The sequence below is a fragment of the Octopus sinensis genome, linkage group LG14, assembly GCF_006345805.1.
Source record: "Octopus sinensis linkage group LG14, ASM634580v1, whole genome shotgun sequence".
Taxonomy (NCBI): domain Eukaryota; kingdom Metazoa; phylum Mollusca; class Cephalopoda; order Octopoda; family Octopodidae; genus Octopus; species Octopus sinensis.
The window spans coordinates 25,800,489-25,815,488 of NC_043010.1; the positions used below are offsets into that span (position 1 = coordinate 25,800,489).

At 37.1% G+C, this 15,000-nt stretch overlaps 1 protein-coding gene across 5 annotated transcripts in view; it reads left to right on the forward strand.

Annotated features, from left to right (window-relative positions):
• LOC115219287 (uncharacterized protein DDB_G0283357) overlaps window positions 1-15,000 on the forward strand; it is a 262,249-nt gene that overhangs the window by 238,776 nt on the left and 8,473 nt on the right. For 3 of the 5 annotated variants that reach the window (XM_036508744.1, XM_036508746.1, XM_036508747.1), the window contains 3 exons: window positions 7,899-8,106; window positions 11,471-12,539; window positions 13,953-15,000. The exon at window positions 13,953-15,000 is cut by the window's right edge and continues 985 nt beyond it. In XM_036508744.1, the coding sequence (XP_036364637.1) occupies window positions 7,899-8,106; window positions 11,471-12,539; window positions 13,953-15,000 (2,325 nt within the window). Of the gene's footprint in view, window positions 1-7,898; window positions 8,107-11,470; window positions 13,107-13,952 lie in introns of all 5 variants that reach the window. The other 2 variants (XM_036508748.1, XM_036508745.1) reach the window with 2 other exon arrangements.

Below are 15,000 nucleotides of genomic sequence, written 5' to 3' on the forward strand. Positions count from 1 at the left end.
CAAAATCTCTAATATATTGAGAGACAGTGTTATCACAGTCTATAAATTGATAACTCAAAATAGAAATAAGAACATTTATAAAACCTGAAGTTCATATAATCCTGCCTCTCAAAATAATTGTGCTCATTAGTAATTGCTCTGTGTAATTCTTTAATGAAACCTTTCTTTCTAACTGTCATCATCATCATCATCATTTTAATGTTTACTTTTGCATGGTTGTGAGGGTCAGATGAGAGAACATTGAGGTAGAGTTTTTCTCTGGCTGGATGGCCTTCTTGCTACCAACCTCCACTTGTTTCCGATTGAGGTGATAATCTCCCAGTCTATTGAATAAATAAAAGCTGTGACATGTTTTATGTGGAGAACACGAAACACAATGTTTAAGGAACCTTTTGTTTATAAAGATTGTGAAACATTTCAAGACATAATGGGAGGACCAGATACCCTTTCATGGTGGACTGCATAACAATGACACTGTCAAGAGGCCATTGTTTACACACAAGTGAACATGAGGAAAACGCATAAACACACACACATGTACACATGTGTGTGTGTGAATATATATATATATATATATGAAAGGGCTTTTTCAGTTTCCATCTACCAAATCCACTCATGGCCCAGGGCTATAGAAAAAGACACTTGCTTATAGTGCCTTACATTGGGACTGAATCAAAAACCACATGGTTTGGAAGTAAACTTCTCAACCACACAGCCATGCCTGCACCTGAGTTGTGATAATAATAATTGATAATATTTATTAGACAACAATAATTTTGATATCACTTTGAACAAAAAACATAGCTGATAATTCTAAATTGAAGGAAAAAAATTTGTATTGGATGTGATACCAATAAAGCAACAAACCGAAATATATTCAGAAAATTGTCTGAGTTTATAAGGCTATTTAGAGTTTTGTCAATGTGATTCTTTTACAAGATATGGCTTATTCCTAGATTAGATGTTTAAAAACAAAGCAACAAATGTTTGTATTTCATTTTGAAATTGAGAGATTAACAATGTTGATCTGTTTGTTGGAATCTTGCTTTTAAGCTAACAAATTTCTCATTGAGGTACGGGTGATGTCGGATTTTATCTCCTGCTTAGTATTATGAATAATTATCATCTAATTTTCTTTCTTGTTATTCCTGGTTTTCAATTTCCACTTTCATACCTTATCTTGCATATTTAGAACACAATTTAAACAGCACAGTTATTGTTATTGATGTTTGGTAGCACCTGATAGCCTTGACTGATTGAGCATATGTGTGTGAGTGTGTCTGTGCATACGAATGGATGCTTGTGAGTGGTTTTAATACACTTCACAGCTTGTTGTTCACTAAATTTCTTTCTAACATCAACTCAAATTTCTTATGAGATTGTATGACTTCTGATTAACTCCCATTTCTGACATCATTTACTGACAAATTTCTCTATAGTTATATATTATTTCAAAACTGTAAAGTCTTGGCACTGAAAATTCAACAATCAAAGTGTCTTAGAGAGACAATAGCACTTGTGTGGACTTATGATGCAAATGACTAATGAATGGTGGCTTAAAAACAGTGGTTCTCAGCCAGGATCCATATGGCCCTTGGGGGTCCGTAAAAGATTCTGCTTTTATGCTTCTACAATTCACAAACTATTTTAACAATTTTTTTGTATACAATTCCTAATTATGCTTAATTATAAAAATACTCTAGGATTTTTAAAACATAGAATGATTAGAAGGGTGCATTTGTGTAAAACAGGAATCAAAGGGGCCCATTGGAAAAAATAGTTAAGAACCACTGCTGCAAAAGGACCGCATGCAGTTATAAAGAGTATTCAGGGAAGAGGGAAACCAAGGAAAACTGGCAGGCAGGGATGTGGTTTCAAATTGCTAAACCTCACAGCAGGAATACTAACAAAATGCTAAAACCCATGATGAGATGTTGTATCAGTCTGTCAATTTATGGACATAAAATGTTGAAGATGATGATGATGATGATGATGATGATAATGACAGTGGGAGCAAAGGTAATTGCTATTTTACATGGATGTGCCCGCATAGCCATTCAATGTTTAAAAAGTCCGGTGGTGCTCCTGTATGAACTGCAGATGCGTGGCTAAAATGAATAAAAGAATATTTTTATGATTAAATATTATTAGAAATTCTATAGAGAAATTGTTAAAATATTTTGTGTATTGTATAGAAGTATAACAAGATTATTGCAGATAAATTTTAATAAGAAAATCTTAGGTGGACCCCCACTGGTCAAACTCTTAGACCCCACTGGTTAAACTCTTGGACATTCAGATATATGTATTACATACATATATCTACTTCTTTCCATTACAATACACACCAAATTACCTTTTACAGGACAAATATCCCTCAAACTATTCTTGCTGTCTTAAGAGGAGGACATACTGCATTATGTATTCCAAGATAAATTTTGCCTGAAAAAATATGGAATTTTGCACTGTTTGGAGAAAGCGGATTGTGCACAAACCAGTTTGGTGAAGGAAGCTAAGGAAGCTTAAAGAGCTCTGAAACAGTCAGAGATTCAGAGAAACACCAGTTGAATCAGTTGATGAAAAGGAGGAGGAGGAGGAGATAGAGGGTTATCATAGAGAGGAAAGCTGATTGACCATTCAAATGATTGGCCCATATCCTACTCCAGCAGATATTTTAAAAATCTCAGCTGCTTTCTCTACCTTCATGTCCTTAACCCTTTCGTTACTATATTTCTGACCAAAATATACCCCTTATGTGTTTCAATTAATTTCTAACATAATCATAAATTTAGTCTGGTTTCATTAAACAACTATAACTTTTTTATTTATCAATATATTAAAATGATTTTTGGAAGATAATTTAATGAAATGTTCTCAACTAATTCTATACTATAATTTTTGTCACAAAGTGACTCTAATTGCAGGTAGATACAGGTAAATTCAACAAAATATAAAATTATTAAAATTTTTGTTCAAACATCGCTATAGAAAATGGGTTATTAGCTAATATTCAATTGGGTATGCAACAAAATTTTACTATAGAATTTGTTATTCTGGGTAACTTTCTGATACCCATAATAATATTTATGGCAAAATAGGCCTTAATTTCAAACTATCCTTTCTTTCGCTTTGTTTACATTTAGCGTAACGGTTCGTTTCCGCCGTAATGATTTCAAATAGGCTCATTCGAAAAAGTAAATAGAAATAGTCTAAGGCTTTACTCTCCTGAGAAAGACTGTGGCTTGGTCCAGTTTCTTCAGAAAAATCACCGAAAGAAACAGTTTTTAAATTTTCACTCCATTCAGGTGCCAATTCATTTTCTTTATCGCTGTCAGAGCTCTCGGATTCACTGTTTTCACTTTCGGAAAATGAAACATCGGATTCATTATCAAATACCTTGTGCTTTTTTTTTCAGTCATAGAGTTGGATTTATCAAGGTCTTCAGTAGAAAAGCCTTCGAATTCTGACTCACTGCTTGATATAATGAAATTCATATCCATTTTTTGTCAGAATTACAAATTTTGAAAACACAATAGGAACAAATTTCGGAAAAAATCTCCCAAAATTCACGGAATTAAAATTACACTTCGATCATTGTACAAAACTGTAGATGAACTGTTTATGAAGTATAATCACATGTTTTCACGAATGTACTAAAGAGATTTGCTCTGATATTCTCATTTAAATATGAATAGGTAAATACGGGCGGGTTTGGGCGGTTTGGTCACATTAACCAAAATTTTTTTCGGGTGGCTTTGGGCGGTTTGGTAACGAAAGGGTTAATCACTCGATCTATCATTCTAATGTCAACAAGAGGAAAGTTGCTGAGATTTTTTAGAATATCTGCTAGAGTAGGATATGGGCTAATCATATGAATGGTCAATCAGAGGAAAGTGTCGTGGCCAGTGACGGATGTAGTAGCAACAGGATAAACTGTTACAAAGGCAAAGAAAATGCACATAGAGAAAGGAAACTCCCAGAGACATCAAATTGCTGGACCAGGGAAGGGGACCAGGAGCTAAACAATGGCAACAATAATCTTTGCTTTTCTTTTTGCCTCCAATGCTTTGTGAATGGATTTCTTTGAGAGAGACTGAAATAAGCCTGATACACACACACACAGATAGGAAAGCCTTCCTTTTTCTGTTGAGGCATTATAGGCTATTTTTTTTAGTCATTGCACAGTGATTGCCATAAACTTTAAGCTTATATAAAAATACCATATATATATATAAGGCATAGGAGTGACTGTGTGGTAAATAGCTTGCTTACCAACCACATGGTTCTGGGTTCAGTCCCACTGCGTGGCACCTTGGGCAAGTGTCTTCTACTATAGCCTTGGGCCGACCAAAGCCTTGTGAGTGGATTTGGTAGACGGAAACTGAAAGAAGCCTGTCGTATATATATATGTGTGTGTGTGTGTCTGTGTTTGTCCCCCCAACATCGCTTGACAACCAATGGTGGTGTGTTTACATCCCCGTAACTTAGCGGTTCGGCAAAAGAGACCAATAGAATAAGTACTAAGCTTACAGTGAATAAGTCCTGGGGTCGATTTGCTCAACTAAAGTTGGTGCTCCAGCATGGCCACAGTCAAATAACTGAAACAAGTAAAAGAGTAAAGAGTATATATATATATATTATCATCATCGTCGTTTAACGTCCGTTCTCCATGCTAGCATGGGTTGGACGGTTCGACTGGGGATCTAGGAAGCCAGAAGGCTGCACCAGGCTCCAGTCTTATCTTGCAATGTTTCTACAGCTGGATGCCCTTCCTAACGCCAACCACTCCCTGAGTATAGTGGGTGCTTTTTACGTGCCACCTGCACAGGTGCCAGGCGAGGCTGGCAACAGCCACGGTCGGATTGGTGCATATTACGTGCCACAGGCACGGAAGCCAGTCGAGGCAGCACTGGTATCGGCCACGATTCGGATGGTGCTTTTTACGTGCCACCGGCACGGAAGCCAGTCGAGGCGGCGCTGGCATTGGCCATGATTCGGATAGTGCTTTTTACGTACCACCAGTCCAGGGATCCTGGCATCTGCATCTGCCGGGTGCCAGTCATAGGATTGGTTCAATTTCGATTTCAATATATATATATATATATATATATATTAATAGTTATCGCCAAGCTAATATGGCAGTCCAGAAATATAGGACGAATGCTGCCATTGATTAGCTCCAAGAGGCCATCGCCTCTAGCTAGCTATGTGACACATGAACCTGTGTCCATTATAACCTTCAAATAGGGGAGGTTAACTGTTTCCCCTTGCTGGTCAGGCATCTGCAAACTAGTTTCAGGGTATTTGCCCCTTATCAATGTTCGTGTGTCACATAGCTAGATGCTATGGCCTCTTGGAGCTAATCAACGGCAGCATTCATTCTATATTTCTGGACTGCTATATTAGCTTGGCGATCATCATCATCATCGTTTAACGTCCGCTTTCCATGCTAGCACAGGTTAGACAAATGACTGAGAACTGGCGAACCAGATGGCTGCACCAGGCTCCAATCTTGATCTGGCAGAGTTTCTACAGCTGGATGCCCTTCCTAACGCCAACCACTCTGAGAATGTAGTGGGTTCTTTTACATGTCACCGACATGGGGCCTGTCAGGCGGTAACTATTAATATCCAGTACCGCTACCGTAGTCTCCTTTAGAGAGACTTAGAAATATTAATATTAATATATTTATATATATATATACAGACACACAAATATATATACAAAGTAGTATTATTACTGTAATTTACATTAATAATAAGGTGGCTAGCAAGTTCACACCATTACAGGCACAATATAAAGTAATTTAAGATTAGGTAGGGTATAAATTGCTCCAAGAACCATCATGAAAATTTCGATAAAGATACATACGAGCAATGCAATGAACACTTCAGAAATAGGCTTACCTTTGCTTTGAATGCATCGATAAGTAATACATATTTCAATACCAATTGATTTCAGGCTTTGAATGACAAACATGCTTTGTGATCTTCAGTTGAAAACAACATTTAACATCTATTCCTAAAATATTCACTACGTTAGCTCTTGTGCATTCCTAACTTTAAACATCCCGCTCCATTAAAAAGAAACTTTTGTAAACAAGAAAATTTAAATAAAGTAGTATTATTACTGTAATTTACTGTAATAAGGTGGCTAGCATGTTCAGGCCTTTACATGCACAATATAAAGTAATTAAAGATTAGGTAGAGTGTAGAATACCACTTGCTAAAATCATAATTTTTATGGTGGTATTTGGAGCAATGGCTCTGATTTTAGCAAGCGGTATTATATACAGTACCTAATCTTAAATTATTATATAATTATTAAAGAGGACAGCAAATATTAGGGAGGCAAAGCAAACATCTCAAGTCGTATACAATATTATTACTGGAAAAAAATTCTGTAATTAGAAAAAATATAATGACATTGTCTACGACTTGAGATGTTTGCCTTGCCTTAATGTTTATTGTCCTCTTTAACAATGATATATATCTGCTGCATCAGAAATCTGCAATGACTCCGTACCTACCGTCTCAGCTATAACCTTGCAGCCCTAGTAATCCATTACAGTACTTACCTATCGTACCTAATCATTTAGATCACTTGTGAATTAAACCCCCATACTTTGTGTGTGTGTATATATATATATACATACATATATATATATATATATATATATATATATATATAGGGAGAGTTTACGAAAAAAACAAAAGATGAAGACAGGTGGTGTACAAAACAAACAGATGTATTAGTAATTAGTATAACGCTCAGGAATAGAAAAAGTCTTTTACGTTTCGAGCCTATGCTCTTCTACAGAAAGGGACGCAGAAAAAACAAGGAGAGAAAAATATATATATATATATAAAATTAATGTGGACAGCTATATGTATATATAATGTACCTTGTGTCCCTAATTATTGCTTGTGGGGCACAAGATATATAAATCAACCAAATTACTGTGCTGCCACAACATGAAATTATTATCATGTCATATTCAGATACTGTCTGTTTTAAAGGATATCTATGTCTCACTGGATGGAGTCCTTTTTTTTGTTGTCCCTACCTAAAAAGGAACAGTAAACAATATGACTTTGTGTGTATATGCGTATGTGCATGTGTATATATGTGACCGCGTATGTATCATTGGCGATTTTTTCCCCTCTGTCTTCCCTTCTTTTGATCTTTCCTTTTTCTATGTTTCTGACGAAGAGCTCTGCTCGAAACGTTAAATCTTCCTTCTTCCCTTCCTTCCTGAGCGTCCAATAATACTTATACTTGTTCCACGTCCTCACGTTGTTGTGTTTTCATATTTAGATTAACTTATATATATATATATATATATGGTGTTAGGAAGGGCATCCAGCCGTAGAAACACTGCCAGATCAGACTGGGCCTGAAGCAGCCTTCTGGCTTCACAGACCCCAGTTGAACCGTCCAACCCATGCTAGCATGGAAAGCGGATGTTAATTGGTGATGATGATGATGATATATATATATATATAATAGACTTTGCTGTACGGTACTGTTACTACATATTTCTTGCTCAGAGATTTAAAACTAGTGGTTTTTCTTTTTATGTATGTATGTAAGTATTTCATTATTCAGTTTTATTTCAAGATTTTTTGCCAATAGAGAAAGAACTGGTTTCTAACCTAGATCGAAGACTCCTTCATTGGAATTTCAACATCAACAACAGGGTGTTTTTGTTTGTTTGTTTGTATGTATGTTTTGTATGTTTGTTTGTTTGTTTCAATGCAAACAAACTGTTTACAGTTCAATAACATATTCAATTCATTTTGACTGAATATTTTTTAATTTATTGTATGTTATTATTATTTTTTTTTTGTAATATACTATAGTTTTACTTATTTTTCTTCTTTTTTTTATATTTGAAGGGTTCAAATGCACACCAGATCTTCTACAATATTGCCCACAGTACTATACCCAAGCTGCACAACAGGACTCCTCCCAGCAGCCACTTGACCTCAGCTCTAATGGTTGTAGTCTGGACAATGTGCCCTCTCCAGGCAGTGCTTGGGAATTAGATTTAGTAACCAAACCACATGTCGAATTAAAGATACCACACATTACAATGCAGGCAGGGTAAGCAATATATTTTGAAATATAAAAACTATAACTTTTATAACTACTGGAGTATCAGATCAAATACCTCATGGCAGTTGGTTACATTTTATGTCCTGAGTTCAAATCCTACCCAGGTATATTTTGATTTCACCCTTCTGATCGCAATAAAATAGGTACTGGAGCAGGATTTTGTGTAACCAGTCAAAGAAATAAAAGAACTAAAATTTACTCAGTCTTTTTTATATTTAGTAACTTTTTAGTATATACACTTGAATTTTGGATGAAATAATAATAATAATAATAATAATAATAATGATAATAATAACAACAATAATGGTCGATTTAATTAACAACTATGAGGATTTAAATTAAACAACTACAACGATTTAAAATGGGAAATACGAAGGTTGGTGGTCAATGAAGAGAGTAGACATGATACCAATAGTAATTGGTGCACTTGGAAGTATCAGCACTCAACTACCAACATGGCTGAAAAAGATTGGTGCAAGTGTGAAGGTAGAACACCTACAAAAATCAGCATTGCTTGGAACTGCAAGAATTCTTTACAGGATTCTTGAAACATGACCAGTAAAACAAGTGTCATCTTAGTCTGCTGGCTGTGGACAGCTGACACTTTCCATCATACCCAGCAAAATAAGCTGTGAGTTTTAAGATAATAATAATGATAATGATGATAATAATAATAATAATAATAATAATAATAATAATAATAATAATAATAATGGTTTCAGATTTGGTACAAGGCCAGCAATTTTGGGGTAGAGAGTAAGTCGTTTACATCAGCCCCAGTGGTCAACTGGTACTTATCCAAAGGGATGAAAGATAAGGTTGATCTTGTCGGAATTTGAACTCAGAACATATCGATGGACAAAATATTAAGTGGGATTTTGTCCAACGTGTCATCTAACCCCCTCAATAATAATAATAATAATAATAATAATAATGTTTACGTTATGAAAATTGAAAAACTTGAAGAGAATTGAAGTAAATCATTTTTTAATGGTGGAACCCAAAGTGAGGATCTGGCAGAGTTAACAGCTCATGTTGGATGACCACGTGCACATGGTAATGGGAGATGGGGATTGATTGAGAGTCTGCTCATTGGGTCGCCCAGGAGGGCCTGGGAACATAGACTGACAAATAATGAATAGAAGCAATGTGCAGCAACACCACATGTACCCCTTCCACACACACTCCTAACCTGACCTCAACACAAAACGAATATTGCTGTAAATAATAACATGTAGAATACTGGATTAAAAAGTCCCTTGGATGGCAAAAAAGTTGCAGATTGTCCTTAGGACACAAACCCATATTTCCTGCAAACCTGATACATTTTCTATCATTATACCAAAACAACGTGGAGGCACATGGCTTAGTGGTTAGGGTGTCTGCATCGTGATCGTAAGATTGTGGTTTCGATTCCTGGACTGGGCGACGCATTGTGTTCTTGAGTAAAACACTTCATTTCACGTTGCTCCAGTCCACTTAGCTGGCAAAAATGAGTAACGCTGCAATAGACTGGCGTCTCGTCCAGCTGGGGAACACATACGCCATTGAAACCGGGAAACCAGGCCCATGAACCTGGTTAGGCTTTAAAAGGGTGCATTTATTTTTATTATACCAAAACAACCCTTCAAAAAGTGGAATGATAAAACTTCTGTTATATTTACTGGATTTGTGAATTCAAGCCCGACGGACAGCCTTCAACTTTTTCTTGTCTAAGGGGTGCTTTAACCCAATACATTCAAAATACTTTTATTTATAGCTTTATCTACTTTTAAAGTCTTTCAAAGGGATCAACACAGTAATTGTACTGACAAGTAATATTCACAGCCACTTTAACATGGCTGTCTGTTTGAACAGGCTTTACTGTGATTTCTTAACCCCGAGAGGACATCTCCTCTAGCTCATGCAGAGCTGCATGAAAGTGTATCTGGGCTTCCTGACGTGTCTTAAGAGGGGAACAAACCCCTAGGGGTTCGCTCCTCTGCTCGCAGTTAATTGGATGCAGGTATGCATCTTTAACCAGCTAGGGGTTAAGAAATCACAGCAAAGCTCATTCAAATAGAAAGCCACTTTGAAGCGGCTCTGAATATTACTTTATCTACTTTGAGCCTCACCAACAGTTCTCGCCCATCAGCAGTATAAACAAGAGTGCTTTTATGCACCACACATCCATATGAGAGGTTCTCTCATGGTAAATAAGACAGCATTCTGTGGTCTAACACAACATCCACTTTTAAGTGGGAGATAAATATTACATATTGGTATTAATACTACCTTTGTCACTATTAACCATTCCTTTATAATCCCACTGGCCATTTGGGATACCATTGTCTGAATAAACACTGATTCTATATATCACTGATGGTGGGGAATCAGCTACTATGTCTAGCTGGATATCTGTCACTGCTAAGACCAAGAAAGGCTGAAATCATATGGTCTAGTAGTTCCAACAACTGTAATTATTTTTTAACAGTACTGAGTTTATTGTGTTTGGGTGCACTAAAACTCATCAGAGAAAGGGTGAAAAAAGGGGCAGAACAGAGATGTCCAGCAATAAGTCAAGTAAAGAAAGGTAGCAATGAAAGTCAAAAAGTGCATGCACAGTAAACAGGATAAAACACTGTTGTAGCATAGTTTGATCCAGTAGCTGTTGAATACATTTTGCTTCCTAATCCCAAGGTTCCAGGTTCAGTCCCACTGTGTGGAACCTTGAGAAAGTGTCTTCCACTATAGCTTCAGGCTGACCAATGCCTTGTGAGTGGACTTGGTAGATGGAAACTGAAAGAAGCTTGCTGTGTGTGTGTCTGTCTGTCTGTTTGTGTCTGTTTGTCCACCAAAACCACTTGACAACGTGTGTTGTTGTGGTTACATCCCTGTAACTTAGCAGTTCAGCAAAAGAGACCAATAGAATAAGTACCAGGCTTTAACCCTTTCGTTACTGTATTTATTTTGAGATGCTCTGTGTTTCTTTCAATTACTTCAAATACAACAAAGGATTTTATAAAATAACTTAATTATCATTCAGCTAGCGTCAGGAACATAAATTGTGACTAAAAGGTCTGGTGGAAGATTTTAATTCAAAACTTATGAAAGCAAAACATTTGTACTCAGAGCCAGAGCTGGTTTCAGCCTGGTTGGTAATGAATGGGTTAAAACAAATAAGTATTGGGGTCGATTCATTTGACTAAAATTCTTCAAAGCAGTGCCCCAGCATGGCCACAGTCTAATGGCTGAAACAAATAAAAGAAGTTAATAGTTTTAAAAGTATTTGCTGTATAATTTCATACAAATTATAGATATTTAAGATGTAGTCTTTATGGCCAATAATGCCTTGTTTATTCGTATATTTCAGGAAATGCAAAAAGGACAGTCACCTTCAGAATGGAAAGAAAGCTTATACAGAAGAGGAATTGGTGAACGCAGTCTTTGAAATCCGCAGTGGAAAACTTGGTACACGCAGAGCTGCTGTGCTCTATGGCATTCCACGTTCTACTCTTCGTAATAAAATTTTCAAAATGGAAACAGAACAACAGCAAAAACATCAGCAGCAACAACAGCAACAACAACAACAACAGCAGCAACAACAACAACAACAGTCAGGTGTATTAAACATGGAACTTGAATGCAGTGAAGATAGTCAGCATTCTGAGAGTGCAAATACTAATAATAATAATAATAATAATAATAATAATAATAATAATAATAATAATAACAATAATAATAATAATAATAATAGTAATAATAACAGTGTGCAACGTATGTCTACTATGTCAACATCATCATCAACAGCGACAATAGCAGCAACTCCCATTCCAACAGATCCCAACCGTTTGTCTCCTTATAGTTTGTTGCTCCCTCCTGTGGTGATGAACAGCCTTTCGAATTCACGTGACTTTCTGCTACACTCCGAAGATGACTGGGAAAAGAAGCTTGATCAGATCCGACGTAAGCACAACCTTAATGGCGCCTCAGCAGATGTAAAATATGAGAAACTGCCTTCTCTAGTTGGTACTACAAATAACCATATTAATAATATTAACCCTAATACCACTACTAATATTACAACTACTACTACTCCTCCTACTACTACTGCTACTAATAATAATAATAGTAATAATAATAATAATAACAATGATAATAGTGCACTGAACACTGATTTCAAATTGCCTCTGTTGCATGAACTGGTGCGTAAAATGACCGAGCAGCGTCTCCTTAGTGAGCATAAATCCTCAAACACAAAGTCACCAGTTGCCTTAGAAATTCTTCGTCAACCACATGAGGCAAACCGCCATCATCAGCGACAGCAGCGGCAACAGCAGTCCATGAGTAACTGCTCCAGCACCCAAACTGTGGAACCGAATCCCAGTTACAGACTTATGTCCTTGAAAATTCCGTCCTACCGGCCTGCAAAAACACAAAACAACAACAATAACCATAACAACAACAACAGCAACACAGACAGTACTGGTGGAGTTGAGGAACGGCCTTATGACAGCATGAAGATCGGTGATGCCCTCAAAGACATCATTGTGAAAACTATTTCAGAAAAGGTTTACAAGCGTAAGCATCAAGGGGATAGCTTCAGTAGCACACAGGATGAGAACCATCCTGGTAACAACAACAGCAACAACAATAACAGCAACTGCAAGACATATTCTTCATCAGGATCCAATGTTTCTTCTATGGTAGCCAGCAAGAAAATGAAGAGATCTGTGAGCCTAGATAAAAAAGCAACAGAAAGTGCTATTGACAATTCCAAACCTGTGAAAAAAACCCGCCCCAAGCGTGGCCAATATCGCAAATACAACAGTCAACTGTTAATGGAAGCCGTACGTGCTGTTCAGCGTGGAGAAATGAGTGTGCATCGTGCAGGCAGCTACTATGGTGTGCCACACTCTACATTGGAGTATAAGGTTAAAGAGAGGCATCTACTGCGACAGAAGAAAATCAAAGAATCTCAATTACAAAACGAAGCTAACAACAACAACAACACAGCAACAACAACAACAACAGTCAGGTGTATTAAACATGGAACTTGAATGCAGTGAAGATAGTCAGCATTCTGAGAGTGCAAATATTAATAATAATAATAATAATAATAATAATAATAATAATAATAATAATAATAACAATAATAATAATAATAATAATAGTAATAATAACAGTGTGCAACGTATGTCTACTATGTCAACATCATCATCAACAGCGACAATAGCAGCAACTCCCATTCCAACAGATCCCAACCGTTTGTCTCCTTATAGTTTGTTGCTCCCTCCTGTGGTGATGAACAGCCTTTCGAATTCACGTGACTTTCTGCTACACTCCGAAGATGACTGGGAAAAGAAGCTTGATCAGATCCGACGTAAGCACAACCTTAATGGCGCCTCAGCAGATGTAAAATATGAGAAACTGCCTTCTCTAGTTGGTACTACAAATAACCATATTAATAATATTAACCCTAATACCACTACTAATATTACAACTACTACTACTCCTCCTACTACTACTGCTACTAATAATAATAATAGTAATAATAATAATAATAACAATGATAATAGTGCACTGAACACTGATTTCAAATTGCCTCTGTTGCATGAACTGGTGCGTAAAATGACCGAGCAGCGTCTCCTTAGTGAGCATAAATCCTCAAACACAAAGTCACCAGTTGCCTTAGAAATTCTTCGTCAACCACATGAGGCAAACCGCCATCATCAGCGACAGCAGCGGCAACAGCAGTCCATGAGTAACTGCTCCAGCACCCAAACTGTGGAACCGAATCCCAGTTACAGACTTATGTCCTTGAAAATTCCGTCCTACCGCCTGCAAAAACACAAAACAACAACAATAACCATAACAACAACAACAGCAGCAACAACAACAACAGCAACACAGACAGTACTGGTGGAGTTGAGGAACGGCCTTATGACAGCATGAAGATCGGTGATGCCCTCAAAGACATCATTGTGAAAACTATTTCAGAAAAGGTTTACAAGCGTAAGCATCAAGGGGATAGCTTCAGTAGCACACAGGATGAGAACCATCCTGGTAACAACAACAGCAACAACAATAACAGCAACTGCAAGACATATTCTTCATCAGGATCCAATGTTTCTTCTATGGTAGCCAGCAAGAAAATGAAGAGATCTGTGAGCCTAGATAAAAAAGCAACAGAAAGTGCTATTGACAATTCCAAACCTGTGAAAAAAACCCGCCCCAAGCGTGGCCAATATCGCAAATACAACAGTCAACTGTTAATGGAAGCCGTACGTGCTGTTCAGCGTGGAGAAATGAGTGTGCATCGTGCAGGCAGCTACTATGGTGTGCCACACTCTACATTGGAGTATAAGGTTAAAGAGAGGCATCTACTGCGACAGAAGAAAATCAAAGAATCTCAATTACAAAACGAAGCTAACAACAACAACAACAGCAGCAACAACAACAATAACAATAATAACAACAGCAACAACAGCAACAGTAATAATAATAATAACAATATTGTCATCAACAACAACACATCCTCTGAGGACTCAAGCATCACAAATCCCATATCTGTTGGCTCCGGGGTTAGCACAGCAGTTGGTGCAGGTAGCAGTGGGGTTGGCTCCACTGTTGCAGGTTCTGCTAGCAGTACCAATACTGGTGGCAGCAACAGCAGCAGCAGCAGTGGCGTCCCCAAAAACATCATCTCCAACAGTAGCAACAATTCTATAAAAACTGAAAAATCCAACAGCAACAGCAGCAGTGGCAGTAATTCTAAGAATAATGGTAAAAATGACAGCAAACCACTGAATTCGGTTTGGCTGCAACAATATGGCAATGGACTGCCTCCTCAATATGATGCATCTGGTATGAATCTTTTTAGCAGTAGCTTTGCTCTGAGCA